We start from the raw sequence: 24,817 nt of genomic DNA, 5'->3' as shown, positions 1-24,817 counted from the left end.
TATGCAATGTTGCAAATTAAACATGCTTTACTAAATCTCAGCTATTGATCTGTCCACGGTTAAACATATCTTGACAAATACCATGAAACAGCAATTTATATACATGATGAAAGAAACAAACAAAGCCTGCTGAATTTTTTGTTTTTATATCAAAATTTTGATATGGTTACCTCATTTCCGCTAGCTACGACAAACTCTGATATAGTGCCTTGCTTCCACGGAGGAATTGCAGCCCACACCTAAAACCAAAAGGAAAATATATTCCCACTTTTATTATTTTCTTAATATTTATATAATAGAAAAGTTGTTTTTCAACTTCCAGAGCAACTTCAGCCTACCATAAGCAAAGATTCATTATATGGAAATCTGTTTCACTGGATCTGAGTTCACTATAAAAAGTTTTATTTGCTCTTCTAAAACAAACTACAGAAGAATGATTAAAAGCAGCAGGGTAATATAACTCAGAGGTATTGTACTGTGTATAATATAAACTTTTGGAGAAAGTAGATTACATTAAACAATTTATAGCTTAGTGGAAGGCCAGAAGCTGGTATAATACCTGAAAGGAAAAGAGCATTTGTCCAGTACAACTGAAAAAAAAGATATAAACAAGTCTTATAAAGATTTGTATGCAGCTTAGTTAAATATCTAGCAAATAAAAAAAAAAGTAATAAAGGTCTACCCAAGAGAAATGTCCAGTTAAATTGGTAGTTTCAATCAAGATGAATCAGCTTCAAAGGTTTTGGTTTTTTTTAAAATGTAAGAATCCTCACGATTTTATCATATGCAAATTCAATGTACCCTAAACAGAAAGGAATGTGCTAACTATTCTTAAACTAATAGAGTTTGAAAATTATGAATATTTTGCAGGAAAAAACAGAAGTTCAAGAAAGGTTAATAAAACCCAACTTTTATCTTGGCTTCTGGTAGGCAAGGAAAAATCAGTTATGTGCAAAGAAAAAGAAAAAAAGAGAGGTCATAGTACATTTCAACATACATAAAAGCTAGAAAAATGAAAATAGTTTCATCACCTCATCTCCAGGCTTGAAATAGGATACATTTAGCCCACATTCCATAATTACACCAGATACATCTCGACCAAGTGTTAGAGGAAATTCACTCCCTGCGCTTTTTAATTTCAGTGGATCACGTTTCATATTTAAAGCAGCTGCTCCATAACCATCTATAAAACATGAGTAGGAAACATATCAATGATTATTTTATAGAACTGCATAAATCCAACCAGTAAGGTGTATAATCTGTGCATAATGCAACTTCATACCGCTGTAATTTGATTTTTTACAATTCTGAAAATTTTCTTATCTCTAAAGAACTAGAAACAAGTAGAACAATATTATTTTATGTTTTAAAAAAGTTTACACAGCTAACTATCAACTTTTAAGTTTTTCATATTTCTTCTTTTGTCCCTCATTTAGTGTACAAGTATTAAACAATTAGCTATTTATAACATATTAGACATCACACTGGCAGCCATTTATTATTTCATGATTAAAAATAGTAAGTCAATGAGTGACAATACCACACAGCATTTTGTTCTGTTCTTTCGAAGATGTCAGCACTCCTGTAAACATGATTTTAAAAACTACTCATGGCCTTATCCTGAGAGGTACCGCTCCACTAAGTCCTATTTCATAAATGTGACTGCTCTACACCTCTCCTGGTCATGCTCCAACAAAAATAAAATCCTGCCAGGACTGACCATTTTCTATGCATTAGACAGTTACTCAGGTGTAAAAGGCCTGCAAAATATACAGAAGTAGGCCGCATAGCTGTCCCATTATTTTAAATATTATCAGTCATAATAAAAAGAGCAATTACTATCTTAATTATGCACTATTATTATAAAGACGCTTAAAGGAACATTGAAACAAAATATTTTCTTGATATGAAGATATGGTTCTTTGTAAGTCACATGTACCAAAGAGTTAAAATCTTTGACTATCTCAAAAGATGCATAATTTATTTTTCATAGGTACATGAGAATTGACAGGCCAATTCTACAACCATTTATCACACAAATGATCAAATTCACTTCAGTATGACTCTTCAGAGGAGTATGGATTGCATAGCTGTGTTAACAATCTACAGTGTTTTGAATAGTTTTGGCTCAAAACGAGCTTCATGCAGGCAGACCCCGGAACTCCCTGTAGTTTCAGGAGTCTGCTAGCTCATTGCAGGATCTGGGCTTTTAAAGTGCATCAAACTGAAAGTAATTTCTTTATAATCAAAATTTTAAAAACAGAAAGCAAGTTCTTTCAATTCTCTCAAACCAATATCGTTTGAAATTCAAGACTGCATCTTGTTGTGAATAAACTGTGAAATTATTTAAAATTTTTGTTATTTTAAGTTTTTATTAACACTTCCGACCCTGATATTGAGAACAACTGTCTGGACAGAAAAACAAAAAATCTCAATGGTCAGTCAGTGAAACGCATTGACTGGGCAAAGCCTTGAATTCAGCGGACAGCAGACCTGAAGAAAAGCTGTCTCAGGCTAAGTCTGTTTTTCTCACAGCTGTTAGTTTGTTAAATAACAGCAGCCACATATGCAACAGGAAGCTAGATCAAAGAACAGAGAGAAACAACTTTGGGAATTAATGCTCTGAGCCAATTCTAACACAAGTTGAGGAAGCCAAGTATTTTACCAAAGAAATGCAACACATTGCAAGACTGGATCCACACTAACAGAAGAAAAGCATTTCAAAATTGGGCTACAACCTCACTCTCGTTCTAATCGCCAATTTTAAAACGTTGAGTATATAAAGGGAAGCAACCAGCTGCTTGTATTACCTGGGCTAAAACCAAGCCTAGTTTTGTATTGATAAATGCAGAACAATAGTCTAAAATTTATTCATCACTCCCCCCGACAATTTAACAGCAGTAAAATTCTGCAAGAGGCTCTTCTCACAATAATCAGGAAATATTTTTTTCCAAATAGTTACAGGCATATTTTGGCTTATGATTTACAACAATTTAACAAGAACAATACAGGTATAATAAAATTATACTTGCAATATGAACCATATTATGTTAAGAACTTAATGCTAAAATATACAAAAATATAATAAAACCTACTCAAAGTAAATAACTTACTTCTCATATTAACATCAATTGGGTTTAAACTTGCAGCATGGACTTTAATAATGACTTCATTTGGAAAATGTATTATAGGGAAGATCATGTTATTCGTAAATCGTAGCACATCATTTCGTCCGTATCTGTCTATTATCCATGATGTCATGACTGTACATCTCTGACAGGAGAAACTTATATTTCTACATAGACTTGACCTGATTAAACTTCTACCTCTTCTAAGGCAAGGTGCAATGGAACCTTGACTGAAAAACAGGCCACGGTAGGCTTGCCTACTAAGCAGATGCATCTTTAAATACATTGGGATATACCGTGGGGTATTGAATCTGATTCAGGTTACTATACTAGATAGACACAAATAAGTACATGCTAGCCACGCTGATACGAACTGCCTGCACAGAGACCACTGTTAGCATATCAAATCTAGGTATGTTTGCCAACTTCGGTTCTCTAAAAATGTTCTACTTTTGTTCTACTTCTTCCTTTACTAAGACACAGATGGGGGCTCTCCAGTGTCAACGTTACCTACGAGGCTCGCAGCGCCTGGGGTGTGAAGCAAGGGACTAAAGAAACTGATTTTTCCCCACGAGCAGCTACACCCCCAGAGGATACCTCGTGTGAAAGGTGGGGAGAAATCAACCCGACAATACCAGGCCAAACCTCAATGCCCCAAAGAGAACCCTCACCCCTCAGCCAGCTCAACTATGAGCCAGGAGATCCAAACCTCCCAGGAGTCAGCCTCTCACTCTCACTCTCACTCTCACTCTCACTCTCAGACCCCCACTACCCTGTCCCTGCCGCTTGCCCCACTCCTCAGCACATCCCCCTGCCTGGCCGGAATCTCCTCCACACAGCACGCTCAGGGTAAGGGTCACTCTCCGCTGGGCCACGCCCATTCGCCCCACCTCAGCCAATAGCGAGCCTGCATCATCCCATTCCGATGGGCCCGAGCCAATGGAGACAGGTTTTGTTGACCTGTGCGATCCAAGATGGCAGCGCCCATGGCCGGGTGTCCGAGTCTTTGCTAAGGCGCTTTGGCAGGGGCATCGCGGGGTGTCCGCCCGAAAGGCGCGGAGCGGCAAGGATGTTGCGTGCCTCCCTCAGAGAAGTGAGCGAGCTCCGGGCGCGTGGGGCCGCCAGCCCATGGGGTCAGGGCGGAACCCCGAGTTGAGCCTGGCCCGTTCTCAGCCCGCGCCCATCGCCGCGGTATCGGGGTACCCGGCGTCACCGCCCAGCCAGCGGCGAGTTTTCACTGCGCAAGAGAAAAAGGCGGCGCAGAGGCAGCGACAGCGAAGGGCGGAAGCGCTTTGGCCCTCGCGCAGCCCCGGGCGTGCCCGCTGGGACCCGCCTGGGGCTAGGGAGGGACGGGTGGGGAGAGAGAGGCATTGGCAGGACACGAAACAAGCAGGCTCTCCGGACTGCAGTGCATTGTCCGTGCCCTGAACGGGGGTGGCCAGATAGCAAATGGGAACAGATTTTGGAGAGGTTATCGCATCCCAAATAAGACGGAAGCCTCAATATTGGGTTGTTTGATCATCCTAGCTGAATAAAACCTACTTAAAATCCTGTCTCCCTTCTCTTTGCGTGATAGCATGTAAATGAATAGGGAGTGTATCAGAGCGGTAGCCGTGTTAGTGTGTATCTTTGAGAACAAGTCCTGTGACACCGTATAGACTAATACTCTCTGAACCACTCCCCCCTCACTCATGCATCTGATGAAGCAGGTCTTTGCCCATGAAAGCTTATGCTCCAAAATATCTGTTAGTCTATAAGGTGCCACACAACTTCTTGCTCTGAGAGAGTGGTGCTATTGAGAACCAAGCTTTGGCTGATGAATTTCCTCATCAGCCAAAACAAAGAAAACAAAACAAGTTAACTAAGGTCCTGTGCAGTTTAGGGGATTGTAGCTCTGTTTAAAATAGCCTTTAATAATAATTTTGCCACAACACTTGCATCTGTATCCACAATAAGTAGTTATATGTGACAGTCTTGATCTGACAAACTGATGCCCAAAATGGATTTTCTAGAGAATCCTCACCTGCAAAAATGGTTTCATATTACCACTATATTTAGAAATTGTATAGGACATGACCAGAAAAGGAGTGGCGTTGCTGACTGAAGCCCAAATACTTTGAAAGAGTTGTGTATGAAAGATGGTGGAATGCTCTGTTAGCTAATGCTTTATTTTGCAATAGAACAACTACATGTATGAAATTTGCCCTCAAAATTAAGGATTGAGGGAGGAAATTAGTTGTGGAAACTTGACTGACAATTCTTGAAAGTCATTTCAGTATTTGTAACTAGGACCTTGCAATTTAAAAATGCAAACTGTCATTTCAGATCTCCGCTGCACTGAGAGAAGGCCAACTGAGTCCAACAGAACTTTGTCAGAGTTGTCTCTCCTTTATTAAAGCCACCAAATTTCTTAATGCTTACATTACTATAGCAGAAGATACAGCACTGAAACAGGCTGAAGAATCAGAGGAGAGATATAGGAGAGGTAAGTTACCCTGGATGTGTATTAAGTTGCTGTTCTTCCATTTACATTCTCTGATTGTAGTGGATTGAACCTTTTGTTAGACTGAGTGACTTTAAAATAAGAAAATTTAGTTTTCTATTCATTTGACTTGCCTGTATGAATAACTGTGTGTCCTATTGAGGCTAAAGGCTCTGTGGCTATATTGTTTGCACTCCACTGTACCCAGTCACCATTTACAAAATACGGTGAGTGATGAGACGAAGGGAGGAATTTCAGCCAGGTAGATCTGCTCTTCTGTCTCTCAGTTTCTATCATCCCATTGCTTCATCAAAATGTCAGTCTGTATGCTTCAGGTTCAAGACATTTAGCACTGCAGAATGTTTCCTAGATGGCTGTTAGTTATCCAGGGAAGAATCTTATTTTCTAACCAACAATTCCTAGAGCACAGTTGCTTGCTCAAGAAGGCAGAATGTATGACTTCTGACTTAGATAGCTGCTTAAATCTACTTCATTCCTAAGGATGTAATCGTTACTATATCTGAGAAGGTAAGCTTCCTTTGGAATAGTTTACCTATTTTGGAAGCCATTTAGTTGCTAAGACTATGCGGAATGGGAGAAAATCTGGCCTAAGTAAAATTCTTAATGATGGAGTTGAAAACAAAAACCCTACTGCGAAAATATAATTTAAAAGCATTTGTGCACAACTTCTAAAAGTGTAGCTGAAGAGTAATATAAAATGTCATTGCTAGGAAACGAACAATTGGTTTTAATACTTCTGCTGTCCTTGTACCAATTCCTAACACAGGTCAGATACTGGGGGATTTAGATGGAATTCCTGTTGCAGTAAAAGACAACTTCAGCACAGCTGGTATTGAAACAACATGTGCATCAAACATGCTGAAAGGTAAAGTAGAGCATTTTAGGCAAAGAAAACACCATTTTGCAGCTCTGTTCCTTTCTTCTAAGCCAGAATTTCCCAAACTTTATATAGTTGGAACCCAGTTTTTTTCAGTACCTTTTTTGCAGCTCAAAAATGTAAATACATATTTAAACAAAAAACAAAAGAAAAAAAGAATAAATTTTCATTGTTCATTCACAATAATAATAGTACATAATAATATAAATCTTCATATAAAATATGTAAATGCCTAACTTATTGTTATTGCCTACATGGGAAAATATGAAATGTTCCAAATGCCACCTGTATTAACTACAATCAGTACATTAAATGTAACTAGTATGTAATCAATAGGTTATACTTTCCTTTGTTACAGGAGAGTAGTCAGTGAGGTTTGTTTGTTTGTTAAACTATCTTTCTGTATTTTGCAAATTGCAAACACAATACTTGTTGTGTTCATAGTAACTTGATCCTAGTTTTTGAGCTTAAGAGTTGTCTTTCATATTAATGTGAGTCATTAGTTTAAATTCTGCTTTCTGGATTTTTGTTTCTAGAAAGGTTTTTTTTTTTATTTTGAATACCCATATCTCATTATTTCATTTAGCCAGCCCCTTAAGATGTGCATAGCATTATAAAGATATGTTTTATTAGTCAAAGCAGTATTATTTTCATATTGAAAAAAAAATTGTCTTAGATAGTTGTGTAATAGACCACCACAAACAGTGAACAGTAACTCATGAAGGGAAAGTGAAACTGATACAAAAAAGTACTGACAGTTGCACAAAGTAAATCGAAAAAATGGGAGGGAGGGAGACAACAGCACAATTGAAATAAATTAGTAGTTAGTTGTAACAATAAAAAGGGAGAAATAAATATATCCATTTAAACAATAAGGGTCAGATTACCTCAAATTGCCTTTGCTCTGCATGCCACCAAAACAGAGGCAATTGACAGTGATATTGTGGGTGAGATTTGTGAGGGTGAAACTCTGATATAAGCTTTAACATAAGAAAAAGATACCATTGATATTGGTCAGACAAACTGTTAGAATTCTGGCTGCAATATCCTGTTTAAGTGCTCTGTAACTGGTCTGTGAGCAAGGTCTAAGTTAACTATATGATTCCCTCAGTCTCAGGAGAAGGAAGATTCTAGGAAATAATAAAAGTTCAGGTTAAGACTTATTCCTTATTTATTATTAGTGAATTTTGATTATCACTACTATTGTCGTAGAGAAACTTTGTAGCACTAGACCATGGCAGCTGCTGTGCAGAGTTGATTATTTTAAAATGTTTGGAGGCGTAATTATTAAAGTCCAACGGATGGTATTTGACAATTTCTTAACAAAACTGACTCTTTTGAAGGTTATATTCCCCCTTACAACGCTACAGTAGTTCAGAAGTTATTGGATCAGGGGGCTGTACTTCTAGGAAAAACAAATCTAGATGAATTTGCAATGGGGTAAGTAGTGTTAAATTTAATTTAGTTGCATGTTTAATGTAACTGCAGCATCTAATATGATCTGTCTGTAATCCTTGAGAACTCAGTTTGTGTGTCTGTTATATGATGTTAAATTCTCTCCATGCATATCTAATGAAACATGATGACTATGTCTATGAACTTCTCATTGAATAGTTATGCTAGAATGGTGTTTATCTATGTTATGTGATTTTAAAAAAGAGAGGGGCAGACATTGTAGCAGCTGTGCATGATAGGATGGTACTGAGGAGATTGAGTAGCATTTTTTTCCAAGATGGCTGCATTTTTCTTAGTAACTGAATTACACTTTGATCCATGACCTGTTATGTTCCGGGAAGGGCTGTGCTTTCTATACTGCCATCTATGTTCCCACCATTGTGTGACTCTCTTTCTACGAACATGCTATTCTGATGACATCTTGTGTGGTTCTCTCATACAATAAACTTCCAAAACAAAAAGCAGTCAAGTAGCACTTTAAAGACTAGCAAAATAGTTTATTAGGTGAGAGAGAACCACACAAGATGTCATCAGAATAGCGTGTCAGTAGAAAGAGAGTCACACAATGGTGGGAACGTAGATGGCAGTATAGAAAGCACAGCACTTAAGTGGGTCTGTCCCACGAAAGCTCACCTAATAAACTATTTTGTTAGTCTTTAAAGTGCTACTTGACTGCTTTTTGTTTTGATAGTGTATAGACTAGCACGGCTTCCTCTCTGTTACTAATAAACTTCCAGCATTGAGTATCTCAGGCTTGAAGACCTTAGTTTTCAAGCAAATTCATGGCTCAATTTTCCTGATGCTTACACAATGTAAATCCACTGACTTAATTTATACTAGAATAAGTCAGAGGAGAATTTAGCCCCCAGTCTGCTCTGTGGAAGGAGACATTGAAGATATAACTATAGAGTGTTAAGCTCTCCTGCAAGTCTTTAAAACAGCATTAGGGTCAAATAAATCTATCCCAGCCTTTCCATATCACAGTCAGATTTGCCTGAAGGGCCACGAGTAAAAGGTAGAATTGGGAGTATTGTATTAATAATATGAAATCCATTACTGAAATATAGATGTCTGTGTTTATCCTGTCTGAATTTATTACCCCAGATCTGGGAGCACAGATGGAATATTTGGACCAGTCAGAAACCCCTGGAGTTATTCAAGGCAGTACAGAGAAAAATGTGCGCAGAAGGCCCAGACTGAGAATGAAGACTCCAATTGGTTAATAACAGGAGGAAGCTCAGGAGGCAGCGCTGCTGCAGTGTCTTCTTTCACATGCTTTGCGTAAGAACCTTTGTAGTAATCTGACTAATTTTATTGTTCACTAACTAATTACTAAGGGTTATTAATAACAATGTGTGCACTTTTTCTCAAGTCTTAATTTGATTTTTAGAATTTTCCAGTAACCTCATTTATAGTGAAGTGCTTGGGGGAAAGGAAGATACAATTTTTGTGTGGAACTGTGGGATTATTTGCATTGGTATTGAAGAATTAGTTACATTAGGAAAAACACAGAGGTACTGAAATGCTAACACAAATTATGAATGATTACATTGAGGTGTGCTTACACTTCGTTTCATTCTGAGCATCATTCAGCAGACTGCTGAGAACGTTTTGCACTGCTTGACATTTGTGGTGTCAGCAACAAGAAGAATAATGCTGTTATCATTCACACGTACTGTCTCTGGAAATGTCATGGAATCCCCTCTCCTCTCTCCCTGCAGCCCCAAAAAGGAGAAGGAATCTTGATTCTTAGCTGTCTCAAGATCTCAACTGTTAAAGTGTAATAGTCTTTTCTCCTGTATATTTAATTTAAATGTTAGTGTTACTTATTAATGCAGACATAGGATTTGGTGACTGATAATTTTCAGAAATCTAGATTTACTGTAAAGAACCAAGGTATACAAACGCTTAGAAATTACCTTTTTGAAATGTAGAATTGAAAAGAGAGGGTTTATTGCATAAGCCACTGTTGGTTTGCTATGACATGTAAAATATTGATATTTTGTATGGAAAATATAGATATATTTTATTAACTACATGGAGTAATCAGCTATTAGCTTTGTAGATTTGTAAATATACAAAGGCTATGTCTACATGAGAAGCTTCTGTCAACAGATGACACTGTCAGAAGGGATTGCGACAGATTGCATCTACACATAAAAGCAGATTGAAAAAACAGTCTGTTCTGTCAACAGAGAGCAGCCAGGCTGCCCGGCCCTCTCTCAACAGAACGGCTGACCTGAAGCTCTGCAAACAGGACTGCCCGGTGAACCAGAATCTGTCTGTCAACAAAAGAGCCCCAGAGCATCTACATTGCTGTTTTGTTGACAGAACACTGTCAAAAGAGGTGTTGTTGCTGAACAAGGAGAGGTATAACTGCCAGCAGATGTGCCATGTTTTGTCGACAAACTGTTGGCAAAGGACATTTTGCATGTAGACGCCCTGTGTTTTTTCCTGAGAAAACCCCAGTTTTGCTGGGAAGAGCCTCTTAGTGTAGATGTAGCCACAGTGTGTGCAATTCCAGAATGTAAGATTTCTCTTACTCTTTGCAAGGGCTACTCCTGGGGGGATTCTTTGCCATTACACAATGCAGATTTTTTCAGAAATTAATGTTTTTTGCCCAACATTTTCTTTTCCCTATGGGAAATCGGTGGCTGTGCTGCTGGCTTCCAATAGGGGCTGCTGGACCCAGCAGAGCCCAGTTCAAACGTAGAAGACACTGCCAGAGAAGGGGAAGAGAGCTAGAGAGTAACTAGGGCTGGGTCTACATTTGCAATGGAGGATCGAACACTTAGGTTCAATCTTCCAGGGTGCCATTTCGTGGTCAATGATGACCCCGGAACTCCTTGCGAGCCACAAGGATTAAGGAATGCCTCCTGTTGGCATTCTGCAGTGAGGACAGGGATGAATATCGACAGCTGCAAAATCAATTTTTGGTACACAGTTGGCATACCTAAAATCGCATAGCAGCCATCGATATTCAAGGTAAGTGTAGACCCAGCCAGACATACACTTGAAGAGAGAGCAATGCACAGGAAAGTCCATGGTACTAGACTTGCAAGCATCAGGCTGTTTCTCCTGCTTGGGCTCGAAGTACTAAGAGGGAAGGTATCTGGATGAGGGAGAGGGCATGACTGGGCTCCCAGGGAGTGAGGGACACAAGTGTCTGGGCAGGGAGGCTCCTGTGTCTGGACTCTGGGGGACGGGAGGTCTGGACGTATTGGCTTTGGAGGTTCCCCATGGCTTAGCTCTAGGGGTGGGAGCATGGTGTCTGGCCTTCTTACTGGGCTTTAGGGGAAAGGAGGCAGAAGAGTAAGAACTGGGTTGTGGTAGCGCTTTCCAGTCCCTCTGCTCTTGAGGGAAATTTTGTGTGTCTGTATTGTTAGATATATTTGCTGACAAGTATTCTGAAATAAATTACCAAAATAATTTTAAACTGGCTTGATTTTTTACTGTTATTTTGACAAAATTTGCAGAATTTTAAAATATTATGTGCAGAATTGTTAATATTGGGTGTAAAATTTTTAATCGGGCACAGATTTTCCCCCAGGAATAATGGACAGAGAATATAAACAGTAATTTGGGCAGGAGTTGGAGCTATGTAGTAATGTCTGCTAATTGTTAAAAGATTTCAGCTCTATTTATTTAAGAATATTCATTAGCTAATGGTTTTGTTTATCTATAAAAGGAAAAATGTTTTTGTTGTACTCAGAAAGTGTGTTCTTAAAAACAGCTTGTTTTTTCCCCTATCTTTATAATACAGGTTTTCATCATTTGCACACTAATGTGCAAAACGTTACTCTCTCACTGACACCTGCTCTAAATGGTATCCACTAAGGCCCCAATCTAACTTACACTGAAATCAGTAGAAAGTCTCCCCTTGACTTCACTGGAAGGTGGTCTGGGCTCAGAACATCTGATCCACTTCACTTCTGATGAGGGTGTGACTGCTAAACACTTGTCAAATCAAAATGGCCTTTTTCAGCCATTTTGTTGTCTGTTCATCCACTCTTTCAGCTTCTTTGAAAACGGAAAAGAAATCAAGAGTACTGCCTATATTTCTGTCTTTGAACTGAGATGTAAGTGTATGGTGTTTTAGAGAAGTCAAGACATCCAAAACCAGAATGTAGTTTGTTGCATAAATAAGAACTATTCGCTGAGAGGACAGTAACCATACAACATTCTCACCCTTTGGCTGAGAGAATTCCATTTAGTAACATTAGTAGTACATTGGTTCAACCATCTAACAAACTAGCTCATGTGAAACAAAAAAATACCACATATGATGAAAAATTAGAAGTGGTCAAATTCAATTTTATTACTTAAAATTTTTGAGCAAAGCAGTTTCATTCTAATTTCAATATGCTTTTGATTTTTGAATAGATCGGAAACAAAAGAAAAAGGAACCATTTATTTCATTTTGAATTGACATTTCTTTTTAAGAAATTAAAAAGAAAATTTCAATTCAGACTGGAAAATTTTTAATTTTTAGTTTTATTGAAAAATGAGATTTCATTGAAACAAGTTTCATAGTGCATTTTGATTTCACCAACTGTGTTTTTGACGCATTTCAGTCAAAATTGCAATTTAGCTTTACTAGAAATAAGTATAGCATCTGAAGTTTTCCTGTAGAAGGAAAATCATGATGTATAGCTTTGGTCTTAGAAAATATGAAGAAGTCATTCCTTGATGAACAATGTGCCTTGTTAAATGTGAAGGATCTCTTTTATCAGTATGTAAACTGAAAGCTGCTGCTGCTGCTTCTTCACACTAAATAGTAAAAACCAAAATAAATTGGAGATGAGTGCGTGAAGATGAGATACTTTAAATTAGTCTTATATTTGTGGATTTTAAAATGTCCCATTTGAAACTGTGTGGCTTTAAGAACAGATAGAGTTTGGATGTGTTTTGTAGTATCAGTTCTACTAATAATTCTATTTAAACCATAGGGCTTTGGGATCAGATACAGGAGGGTCCACGAGAAACCCAGCTGCTCACTGTGGAGTCGTAGGTTTAAAACCAACCTATGGACTGATTTCTCGTCACGGTCTCATTCCACTGGTGAACTCTATGGATGTGCCTGGAATTTTAACCAGATGTGTGGATGATGCAGCAATTATACTGGGTATTACTAGTGCACTTATTTTTATATATAGTTTTTCTCAAAACGTTTTGAATTTGAGACTCGATTGTACTACTTTTCATGTATGTCATGAACCTTTTTTTCATCTTTCAGGTGTGCTTGCAGGACATGATCCTAAAGATTCTACTACTGTGCAGGATCCCTTTAAGCCATTTGAACTACCCAGTTGTATGGATGCCAGCAGTCTCTGTGTAGGCGTACCAAAGGTAGCGTTCCCAACTTTATCACTGGAAAAAAAAATCATACCAGAGTGTAAAGTTCTGTGTCCTGCTCCCAAAGTCTGCAGTGATTTGGCTCTGTGGCGACAGCATGTGGGAGTGAAAGCGTGTATATTTCATTGCTTGGTGTCTACCTCTTCAGATACTGACACTCTCTCTGTAGTCTTCTGCCCAGCCTTTGGAGGGAATGTTATCTAGAAGTTATAAGAGGAAACTGGGAGCTTGAGCTCCTGGATTCTATTGTTGGCTCTTTCACTGATTACCTGCTTGACCTCTAGGAAGTGACTCTTTTCTTGGTTCCTGAATCTGTGTATACACTACAAGCTGTAGGATGTGCCCCCACTACTTGTGTACACATAAGATAGCTCAGTGACAGCTAACTTGAGTATAAGCGTCAGTATAGCTGCTGTAGCACGTGCTGCAGACAGACCAACTTGAAACTGCAGAGGAGGGGATAAGTTCTCGCATCACTCAGCTGGGGCTTTGCTGCCACTGCCTGTGCTATGGCTACACTGCTGTTTATGCTCATGTTACACTCTCATTGAGCTGCCTTGAGTACATGTGAATGAGTAGGAGAATTGTATCCCTCGCTCATAGTGTAGACATAATCTGAGTGCAAATAGGGATAATACTCACCTCATAGGGATGTTAAGGCTCAATTAATATTTATGGAGTGCTTTAAGATTCTGGGCTGAAAGGCACTATATTAGTGCAAAATACAAAGATGATTGTACTGTGCAGAGAAAGGAATAGCACAGAAGGGTTCTAATCGGGGATCAGGTAGCCAAGGTTCAAAAGTTCGATGGTGTGTTTTTTAATTGCCATCGTGCAGATGATCAGACTAGGTTATCATAATAATCTGTTAGCCTTAAAATCTGTGAAATTTGTGAACTGAATACTATGCAGCATCCTCTAATGCTCAGCAAAAACTTAAGTCTGTAATAAGTTATTTAAAAAAAGAATGTAGAGAGAAGTAATAGTATTTGCATCTAATAGTATATTGCATAATTTGGCTTGTTTACAGTTAACAGATGATTAAGAACCATTGAAAGTAAATTTGTGGAGTAAAGGTTATTTGTGGAGATTTGTGCATTGCATTAGTTTCCTAACTTTCCTTCTCCCCTAAGGAGTATCATGCACCGGGGCTATCTAGTGAAACTCTGGCACTGTGGTCTAAGGCAGCTGACCTCTTTGAGAATGCAGGTGCCAAGGTGATTGAAGTGAGTCTCCTGCACACACAGTATTCAATTATCTGCTATCATGTGCTGTGTACGGCAGAAGTTGCATCAAATATGGCCAGGTTTGATGGACTAGAATATGGTAAGTTTCAGTTTTCAAAGGAAAAAGGGCTATATTATTTATAAATATAAATATTCACTTTGTTGGCTGTGAAGTGGTATAAAACGTCTGCCAAAAGTGTGTGTGTTATGGTGATTTAATAAACCTACTTACCCGCATGTAATGATTGAATGCATGGAGTTGTGGTTTTGTTTTGTTTTGTTTTGTTTTTTTCCAACATGTGGTAAATACCCCATTGCAGCTGAAAGCTGGAGTGAATGACTAGAAACTGAGGTGATCAAAGCATTTGCAAGCTATCCTGAGTGATTGTGAAAGCTCCAGTGGCTATCTGCCTGTAGTACAAAAATTCAAATAGAAATTCTGAAAACAAACTGTGAATTATTAAAAGCATATGAGAGCTCAGTGTATAGCTGAATGTTTTGCCATTTTATTGGTTGAGATACTGTGCATTAACATATTAAACTCTATAAAGTTTAGAAGCACCTGAGGGAGAAAATGTTCAGTCAGTGGGGACAGCCAAATATAGTCCTGTGCTAATTAATGTAAATTTTGAAATAATCCTGAATTATCTGGGAAATGAACCAGGTAGACTTAAAATATATTGACTGAGAAATGTTATGTCTTAATGGTTTGCCATTTTAGTTTGCTTAATGAATCTATCACTTGATCATAGCAGGTTTGGTGAGGGTGATTTAAAAACAAAAATTCACTTTGATACCATACCAAATCTTGTGATAAGCTTTACTTACTTTAAACCACTGAGGCTGTGTCTACACAAGCCCACTTCTTTTGGAAGGGGCATGTTAATGAGGGAGTTTGAAAGATGCTAATGAGGTGCTGCCATGATATGCAGCACTTCATTAGCATAATGGCAGCTGCGGCAATTCAGAAGTACGAATTTCAAATCGCGTCACCCATGTAGCTGGGGATCTTTTGAAACATCCCCCCAGTCTTTGAAAGCTCCTTGTTCCAAAAACAAATGGGAAGAAAGGGATTTCGAAGACTGGGGGGTTGTTTCGAAAGGCCCTCGGCTACATGGGTGGTGCACAATTCGAAAGTGGCACTTTGTTCATGGCAGCACCTCATTAGCATATTTCAAACTCCCTCATTAACATGCCCCTTCCGAAAGGAGGGAGGTCGTGTAGACACAGCCTGAGTGACTGACTTCGAAAACAATTTGATACAATAGCAATTTGAGTTAGGCCTCCTTAAACATTCCTGTTGCACCTGACTATTGTATCTCTCTTGGTGCTTTTCTCCCCTCTTAACTATGCTTTTCCTATTTTTTGTTTTTTCTCCTTTCTTTATGTCACAAACCCACCATTATAATTTTGTTTACAAGAGGTGATCTTTTGGATTCTCTTTATACATACCTAATGCTCCCATTCTGGGCTTTTAAATATTGACACTATCCCTCCAAAAAATACACAAGTCTTTCATACTAAATTCAGTGCTCTTTGCACACCTGTCAGTGGGTCACAGAATTAAATCATTGGCCAAACTATTAAGCAAGTACCAGAGTAAAGTGCAGTTTAATTGACGTGCATGGAATTTCACTGCTTACATCAGTGTGATTGGTGCTGAGTTTTGGGTATGCTTAATGTTGTGGAAAGATTAGAGGCTGATTCAAAAATCTCTTGAATTAATTCCATTGAAAACAATGGGCTTAGGATCAAATCTTATAAATAAATTGTTGGTTTTCATTTCTGCAAGCAATTTTTTAGTCTGAGAGAAACATCTCAGCACTGTTTATGATGTGTGTACGCTGCTGCACATGAATCAGGATTGTTCAGTTCAGATTTTAGTCTCAAGCGGAAGGGTGAGCTATAAGCATTGCTGAAATATTTCTATACAATCGTGTAGTGAAGGAGGGGAAAAGTTGCTTCTCTCAACCTTCCCTGTCAGACTGAAATCAGAGATAGGAGAGTTCATACAGTAGTACTTTTAATTGTACTTCTCTTTTTGGATAGAAGGAAATATTTCCTTTCTAGAGATTCCAAATGCATAACGCCAGTGTGAGTCCAGAGCATGGAGGTCCACAGAGACGAACCTTCCTTGATTCTTGTCTTCCTCCCTCTCAAACAGTAATATATTCAGGAAGCCTTAAAGCCGAAACCTTTGACTTCTGGATCACTTCCATCTCAGATGCATTCTATGTCATACAGAAATTTGAGTATCTTTTAGAAGTTAGAGATTGCCCCTCATCTACTATACATACTGTAGATGAAATCTAGGCATAGAAGCCAAAATCCCATTGCATTGTTCCATTGGGAAGAATTTGGGTATTGAGTATTTAACATTAGTTTTTGTGTGCAAAGCTATCATGTTAACATCTGCTGCACTTGATATACGATGTCATTGTGAAAGTCAATATTTTATATTGTTTAATGGTTTTCATGGATCTTCAGGAGTTGTTTCCAAATCACTGGTGATTTACTTTTAGGACACCGGGCCAGTGGGGGCGAGTCCACAGAAGCCATGTATGCTGCAACACGCCGAGAAGGGTTTAATGATGTTGTAAGAGGAAGAATTTTAGCAGGAAACTACTTCTTGTTGAAACAGTAAGTGCCGCACATTGTAAAGCTTGAATGTACAATATCTGTGACTTATTTGTTAAGCAGATGATGATGAACTTGCTTACGTTAGGCAAATTCCTTATTGCTATAATAGGTGGCAAACAGATTTTAATGCCTACGAAGCAATGCTTTCCTTTACTCTTAACTGAAACGTTTTCAATTTAGGAAGGTTGGAACAACATTTTGTGTGATTTGCACTTTGAGTGCCAAAAAATTTAGTCTGTGGTGGTTTTTTGAAATCAGAAAAGAGCTGTAAATGCAGAGGATAAAACGGGCAGTGATGGCATACCAGCCCATACATGGCTGAGGTTAAAGCACTGCCACAGCAAGTGCTTTAACAGTCCTGCCCCTTTTGCTCCCCACTGTTGGCGACAGGGCTGCTAATGAGAGAAGGCATAAAAGAGACAGCTGCCTGAGGATCTAGTGATTTTAAAAGGATGGGGGCTCCTGGCCATTGCTACTACAGCAGCAGCAGCAGCAGCAGCCATAGCCCTATTGGGAGCCCCCAGCCCTCCAATTTGCTGCTCAAGTTTCAGGGTCCCTGGCTGCCACCGTCACAGCAGTGGCCAAGTAGGGCTGGCTGGAGCAATCTGGTCATGGTACTTACATACATACCTCATAGAACTGGAAGGGACCTGGAGAGGTCATTGAGTCCAGTCCCCTGCCCTACTGGCAGTACCAAGCACCATCCCTGACAGATTTAAAAAAAAAAAAACTGTTTGTCTCAGAACCCTAAATAGCCTCCTTAAGGATTGAACTCACAATCCCAACTTTACAAGGCCAATGCTCAGACCACTGAGCGTTCACCCCGCCAAACTGTTCTATTATTAAATGCTCTCTGGCCATCAGTATCAAGCCAGTTTTAAACTTGTTAATACTCTCCACTTCTATGTTCGACTGATGCCTCTCATGGAAAGCCAGAAGAGGTGGCACTTAGTTCAAATAGCTCTCTTGCCATCTCCATCTCTCTGCTTGAGTCTACAGAGAAAATAAATTTACAGTGGTGTGATCAAATGAACTCACTTATTTTCATGAGGAGCCTTATTGATCTGGCTCAGCTGAATGAACTGATGTGAGAACTCAGACTGAACTTACTTTTAATTCTCATTCATTCTCCATTGGTCTTCATTATAGGAGAGCATTTTACCCCTCTAACTTGGTAAAATGTCCACTTTCTCTCCCTCTGCCCTGTTGGATTCCAAACATTGAGGATTTCCACGCTGAAACCTCAATCAGCTGCTTTTGTGGCAGAGTCAGTTAAAGAAAATGGAATGTGACAGACTAACAACTTACTGCCATTCTAAATGACCCGGGCACAATTAACAAACTTGGAATTGAGTTTAGCACCTTTGAAGTTCATTGTATCAGAAGTATTTATGTACTGTTGCGGGATTGTCTGGGACTGCTTAAGCAGGATCCAAGATTAATGCAGTCTCTGGGAGGTATTAGTAACTTCAAAAGTCTTTTTGTAACAATATGTGAGAATTTTCTAGGAAAAACCTTTGGGGTGAGGGTTACACATATTCTCCCTTCTGAGCCTTTGGAAGGTATGTCCCATGAAAGGGACCCTTTGTATGCTCATTACCTCCATCTGGAAAGTCCAAATCAAAGGCCCGTGAACTGAACGTGTTATGAGTGTGTTTGTTCTCAGCTGAAGCAGTCCTGAACTTCTCTAGTCACTGGGGAGCTAGAAGCTGAGAGTAGGTAACTTTGCTGAACCACCAAGGGAAGATACAGGTGCAGTTGCCCTCAATTGTGAGAGAGTACACCTAATATTCCTGTTGCTTTAAACTTTTACCAAGCTAATAAAACCCTTATGTCTTCAAGTTAGGGATGTCCTCAGCGTATGAGCAGCTAGACCCTTTGAACTGTCAGTATTATTGCTCAGCACCCTCCATTTAGTGATTTTGATGACATCTGTCTGGGCCATCTACCATAAACATAGGGTGGATGCTTGTTATCCTGGGTGGGTCAGTTTTGCTGAAAGAAAACAAGCAGTTTTCACAAGAGCTAAGCAGAGGGCAGTGTCAGCACTTGTGTTACAATCCATGGTAAATGAATCATCAAGAATAGAATTTAGGGTTAAATAACATGCTTTTAATAGATTGCAGGAGAGGCATGTTTGTTCTCTCCTATATTCACTTTACAAAATATTTTCTATGAGGTGTAAAAATCATAGGATAGAAACGATACTTGAAGCTATGCCTTCTGGCATATATCACAAGTGGAAGCTAAAATGTAATTACTTAGTCTTTTCTCTAAAACAACAAGAAGTCCTGTGGCACCTTATAGACTAACTAACACGGCTGCCTCTCTGAGCCTTTTCTCTGTTAGTTCTTTCAGAAGTAGTTGAGATTAAAAAAATACAGGAAGATTAGTAAAAGATTCTTAGGCTTACACTAGAACATTTTCATTAGTTCTGCAACTAACCTTTCTCTTAGTCTGGTAAGTGAGAGTTCACAAATTACTCCAGAAAGATAACCGTTTTCCATAACATAGCTGATCTCATTCAACTGATCCATTGTATTTTAATCTTTACAATCATTTTGGTAGAATAAGTACCAGGTTCTCCTGTACATTTTTTTAAAGCCTGAAAAAGTTAGGATGTGTTCAGATTTTTCTTCATTACAACTCTTCAGCAAATTAGATCTTTAGAGTAATGAGCTGATAGTTATCTACTGGAGAATTTGGATTGCTTTATCAGCAGACACACTGGTATTTAGTTATTTACCATTGTCTTACAATGTATTTGCTAATTACACATAAAATATTTACACTAGTAGTTTGACTAATCTTTTGAAGCTGTTCTTCTGAACTTGACATTAAATCCTGAAATTCAAGATAATGCTGCATGTGAAGTAGGAATGAAATATAAAATTGTCTAGTTTGCGTCTGCTGAAGATAAGCACAAAAAGAATTCAGCACCTCCTTCAGTCTAAACTGCTGCTTATGTAAAGTAAATGACTGCAGGAGTTTTGGGCAAAGACCTGGTGTTCTTCACTGCAATGTCAATAAGAAGGACCCGATGTAGCAAAGCGTGCACCTGAAATACCTAACTTTAAGCATGGGGGTAGTACCTCTGAAGTCAGTTAAACTATTCGTATGCTTAAGTGCCTTATTGGATAGAACACCTAAATGATTGTTATTATACAGATGTGATTTTTGACTCATATTTTTTCCAAACATCACTCTTCATCATTCAGTGAGTAATTAAATAATAAATTTTCCAGAAAAAGACTGGGTCATAAAATCCTGCCTTGAACCTACCCCTTACATGGCTTGTGTTTTTTCTTCATTTATGCATTCCCTCTGCACAGTCGTCAATGATGCTTACCCCAGTTCTGTCCCTGTGACTGTTTCCTGGCTCATTTCTACAGCATCTGCAACCATGCTGCTTTGATGAAAACCTAAGTACTAGCTGTGCAGAGGGAACACTGGGTTGGTTGGTTGGTTTGTTTTCACTTACCCATTTTAATTGTTGATGGTATTAAACTTAATTGCTAACACCAGTGACTCTTTGTTCCTAGAAACTATGAGAAATATTTTATCAAGGCCCAAAAAGTGAGACGACTCATTGCCAATGACTTTGTGAATGTTTTCAGTGGTGGTGTTGATGTTTTGCTCACACCTACTACTTTAAGCGATACAATACAGTACGTGGAGTTTATCAAAGAAGACAACAGAACCCGCAGTGCACAGGATGATATTTTTACACAGGCTGCAAATATGGCAGGTAAGTAGAGAAAGAAGTGCATCTACTTAGCATATTTCCCAGCTTGTCTTAAATTTAGTATTCATTCTGTCCAGTCAGCTGCCTGCTTTCTATAGGATCCTTGTTTAGAAAGCAACTGTCCGAACCAAGATATTATTTGCTTCTTTGACTAGCAAAGCTTATATTGATCTTAGGACAGAGGTAGTTAAATGAGTACATTCATTAAATGTGCAAGCATTTAAGTATATAATTACTCCTGGAGGAATTCTGCACGAAAAGATAAGAAATGCAGCGAAAAATGAAAAATTCTGCACACCATTTAAAAATTTGGTTATTTTATTTGTCAAAATTGCTTACTATAATGATGCCAGTTAAAATTATTTTGGTAATTTAATTCAAAATCATGTCAGCAAGTATGTTTGTAACAATATGGACCATAATAATCAGAAAATGTTTTTGAGAATCAGACTCCATATTAGGCACATTAAATGAGTTATTACTCCAAATTCTATATTAATCTACAACACAGAACCATATCTCCAAACCCTTAAGAAGCAGAGCAAAGGAATGGCAGAATCAGAGTAATGGAAAAGCTGAGGGAGAGGGAAGTATCTGCCTGGGAGTGTACCTAGAAGGCTGTTTGGTTTGGGTGGCAGAAATATTGAACAGGTGCTATCTTTGCTGGGGAGGGCAGGAATTGGTAAGGAATTGAGGAGCCACCCCATGCAGGCACTGTGAGGCCCCTGGCCTTTCCCTTTGCGCTAGGCACATCTGCTTCATTCTTGTGAGGCCCTGTACCCTCATCCCATTCAGCATCTGTCTCAGTGCTGTTAACTACTACCTCCGTTGACTCCATTGCAGTTTGTCCCCACAACCAATAACGCTTCTGAGCCCCATTCTGTGACACCACCCCCACACCGGCTTTGAGTGCCCTATTCTGCCTACTACTCCACCTCCCATCCCATGCCTCCTCACCTGCCACCACAGGCATGTCACTCTGAAGAATGGAGCCTCTGCCTCTTCCTATTTGCAGCTGGCTGTTCCAGCCCAGGAGCGAGCTGCCGTCTTTCTGGCCCCAGAAGCCCCTGGTGGGTGAAAGATGTAAACACAACACCTCTCTGGCAGAAAGCATTTTCTGTGGATGTGGGGAATATGTGGAGGATGTGAATTCTGTGCAAGTGCAGTGGTATAGAATTCTCCCAGGAGTAATATATTCTTGGTTATATGGCTATGATATTTTTAACTCTAGTCCCTTTGCTTCCATGCTTTTTCTGAAGAGTCACTTTTGTAATATTTCTAATGATGTGTGTCAGAGCAAATCCTGCACATATGTTGTTTTAATAATCTTGCTTTTTTCCCCCTTCAGGGCTGCCAGCCGTAAGTGTTCCTACAGCACTTTCCGAGAAAGGTTTGCCAATTGGGCTTCAGTTTATTGGACGTGCATTCCAGGAGCAGCAGCTTCTTACTGTGGCCAAATGGTTTGAAAAACAAGTAAAATTCCCTGTGATAGAATTACAGGGAATGATGAATCATGGTCACACTGGCTGTCACCACCAGAAATCAGCCTTTTTTTCATAACACAGGACTTGGTGGTTTCAATCACTTTGTGCTGTTTTCAAATTGAAAAGAAATTTAAACCTTTAGTTTTTGTACAAATGACAGGTTGTAATATCTAAATATCTGTATTAAAGGAGAATGCAAAAGAGAGACAGGGAAGCTTACTACTATGTAGTTAAAGTGAAGTGAGGGCTGTGGTATGTTCCCTATGCCTGTAAGAACTGCCTGTATTGTTTATAACTAGCATAAAAATATGTTCAGAGTGTGCATCTTACAATTAGAACTGGCTTTCCTCATTTGTTAAAGGAAATCTGCAGCATTAACTCCCTGGGGGAAACAAGCATGGACATCTTCTTTAAGTGTGTACAATTTCACAGACCTCTGGTCACCTTCCCAAATTAACATGGTTCCAGTGGAACCAAGCCATGAAGGAGTCTTCAGCCTTAGAAGGTCTTAGTGAAGAAGATCTGTGTGACTGGTTTGGACACAGAGATCCTCTTAACTCTGTCACTTCATGGGCTAATCATACCACTGAGCCACCTACCTGACCTCTGGAGTATCCCTTCACCCTGCCGTGATGAGTCCAAACCTCTGGTCTACTCCAGCAAAGGCACAGAATAGGAGTCACAGCCCATGGTAGAACAGCATGGACACTGAGATCTATTCAGCTTGGGCCAGGCTCAGACACAGGGAATTGGCATAGCACCCAGGTGCACAGCCCTAGTGGGACCAGAACCCCCCATAAATTGGTCTTACTCTATAAAACTTTTATGCAACATAAGGTCAGAAGTTTTTTGCTCCATTTATCAGTTGAAGAGAGAGATGCACAGCTTTTGTCACCCTTGATAATAATAAAATTGCTTTTTTAATAAAGTCAGTGTAAACAATTGTGAAGGATAAAAAGTAGGACTTAAGGGATTGCAAGTGATAACAAACGGATTAAATATTTTACTAAGCAAAATAAATAGAAAACACTAGCTAAACTTAATACTCTAAAGCAACTTGTTACAGGCGATTTCTTACCCTAAAGCTTGTTTTAATTCTTTTCTCACAAGCTAGGCAGCTTCCTAGTTGGAGCCCAGTCCTTTCCCTCTTCAGTCTTAAAGGTTTTCAACCAGTCAACGTGCCAACATGCAGTTGGTGTCTTGGTCTCTAACAATCACCAGTATTAGTTTTGGTTTCCTGCCTGTATATCAATTTCCCCAAGGCAGGACTAACCATAGTCCAGGCTTACAGGAAGAACAAGGTTATTCACAGATCATTGTCTCAAGTTCCTTGGGTGCCGCTAATGGCCTTCACGAGCATATCTGGCTATATAAGCATGTTTATAATTCATATTTCTAACTTCAAATACAGGAGTAATTCATGCATACAAATAGAATGTACACATTCAGGGGATTACGAGCTTTTCCACGACAGGCTGCATGTCACATTTTGCATAAAGCATACTTGCGTTAGTCTTTATGAAAATGTTTGAATTTGAATATGCCTCAGGAGTTGCAGCTTCACAATCTGCACTCAGTTAGGTTGGAAAGACAGGGAAAGATAAGCACATGAATGAAAAGGTACAGAACTGTCTCCTCAAGAGCAAGAAGGTAGCTAAACCATATGCAGGGCAAAAAAGCCATCTTTCTGCAGCACCTGTGGGTGGCTGTGGTACTGATAAGTCCTTTCCACAAGAAGAAGAATCAATTGCATATGTTTCCTTTCAGAAATAACCTTCTAATTTTCACCAATTTCTCTTCCTCCTGTCCCCTCTGTTTTTCTATAATCATAGCTCAGGTGCCAAAAAAGAGGCAGTTTTATTGAGTGGTACATTCTTTTCTTCACGGCAGACAGTGTAGAAAGATATAATTTGCCTCCTAAATAGTCATTATTTGACACACATTAAATGTTAGGCCAGGGGTCTGCAACCAGGGGCTCTTTGAGGACTTCTTTGTGGCTCCTGACACTATAATTGCAAAGTTTAAAAAAAAAAACAGAAATCCTGATTATTTTCAATAAACTGTGAACATCCTACAGTAAACGTGTTGCATTACAAATCATTGTGTGTGTGCTGTTCTTAAAACAGGGATTACAAAAAGTACAGTTGGATGTAATTTATTAAGGATCATCACATATTCACATGCACTGCAGCTGTGGAATTATTGATTTGTTTTACCAAATTAAAAAAAAGTAGCTCCTCTTGTATTGTGGTTACCAACCCCTGTGTTAGGCATTTCCATCCCATACATTAGAATGGAATAATTTAATCAACAGCCAGTAACAGCTGCAAAATTTACCCTCAGGAATATTGTTTCCCATGTTACCAACATGAGTGCTTATTTCTTAGTAACTGTTGCTTTGATC

General features: G+C 39.0%; 2 protein-coding genes across 4 annotated transcripts in view; one reads left to right on the top strand and one right to left on the bottom strand.

Moving 5' to 3' along the window:
- Positions 1 to 3,414, bottom strand: part of RTN4IP1 (reticulon 4 interacting protein 1) — a 34,286-nt gene extending 30,872 nt beyond the window's left edge. For all 3 annotated transcript variants that reach the window (XM_074990798.1, XM_074990797.1, XM_074990796.1), the window contains exons 1-3: positions 3,114 to 3,414; positions 1,032 to 1,183; positions 171 to 239 (exon numbers count right to left, since the gene is read on the bottom strand). In XM_074990798.1, the coding sequence (XP_074846899.1) occupies positions 171 to 239; positions 1,032 to 1,183; positions 3,114 to 3,414 (522 nt within the window). The remainder of the gene's footprint in view (positions 1 to 170; positions 240 to 1,031; positions 1,184 to 3,113) is intronic.
- A 639-nt stretch (positions 3,415 to 4,053) lies between these two features.
- On the top strand, positions 4,054 to 24,558 carry QRSL1 (glutaminyl-tRNA amidotransferase subunit QRSL1). The gene is made up of 11 exons (XM_074990795.1): positions 4,054 to 4,221; positions 5,454 to 5,613; positions 6,398 to 6,496; positions 7,852 to 7,948; positions 9,068 to 9,244; positions 12,913 to 13,088; positions 13,200 to 13,312; positions 14,452 to 14,644; positions 17,067 to 17,184; positions 20,727 to 20,932; positions 22,278 to 24,558. Exons 1-11 carry the CDS (start codon positions 4,054 to 4,056, stop codon positions 22,487 to 22,489), a joined length of 1,719 nt encoding a protein of 572 aa, XP_074846896.1. The 3' UTR covers positions 22,490 to 24,558.
- The last annotated feature ends 259 nt before the right edge of the window (positions 24,559 to 24,817 follow it).

The sequence above is a fragment of the Carettochelys insculpta genome, chromosome 3 (assembly GCF_033958435.1).
Source record: "Carettochelys insculpta isolate YL-2023 chromosome 3, ASM3395843v1, whole genome shotgun sequence".
Classification (NCBI taxonomy): domain Eukaryota; kingdom Metazoa; phylum Chordata; order Testudines; family Carettochelyidae; genus Carettochelys; species Carettochelys insculpta.
Note: the sequence above shows the minus strand (reverse complement) of the source record. Positions and strands in the feature narration are given on the sequence as shown.

Excerpts from the sequence above, each read along its gene's own strand:
- QRSL1 (XM_074990795.1), top strand. The coding sequence starts at position 4,054 with ATGGGCCCGAGCCAATGGAGACAGGTTTTGTTGACCTGTGCGATCCAA. Across the intron at positions 4,222-5,453 it reads TGCGTGCCTCCCTCAGAGAA|ATCTCCGCTGCACTGAGAGA; the intron begins GTGAGCGAGCTC and ends CTGTCATTTCAG. Across the intron at positions 6,497-7,851 it reads TGCATCAAACATGCTGAAAG|GTTATATTCCCCCTTACAAC; the intron begins GTAAAGTAGAGC and ends ACTCTTTTGAAG.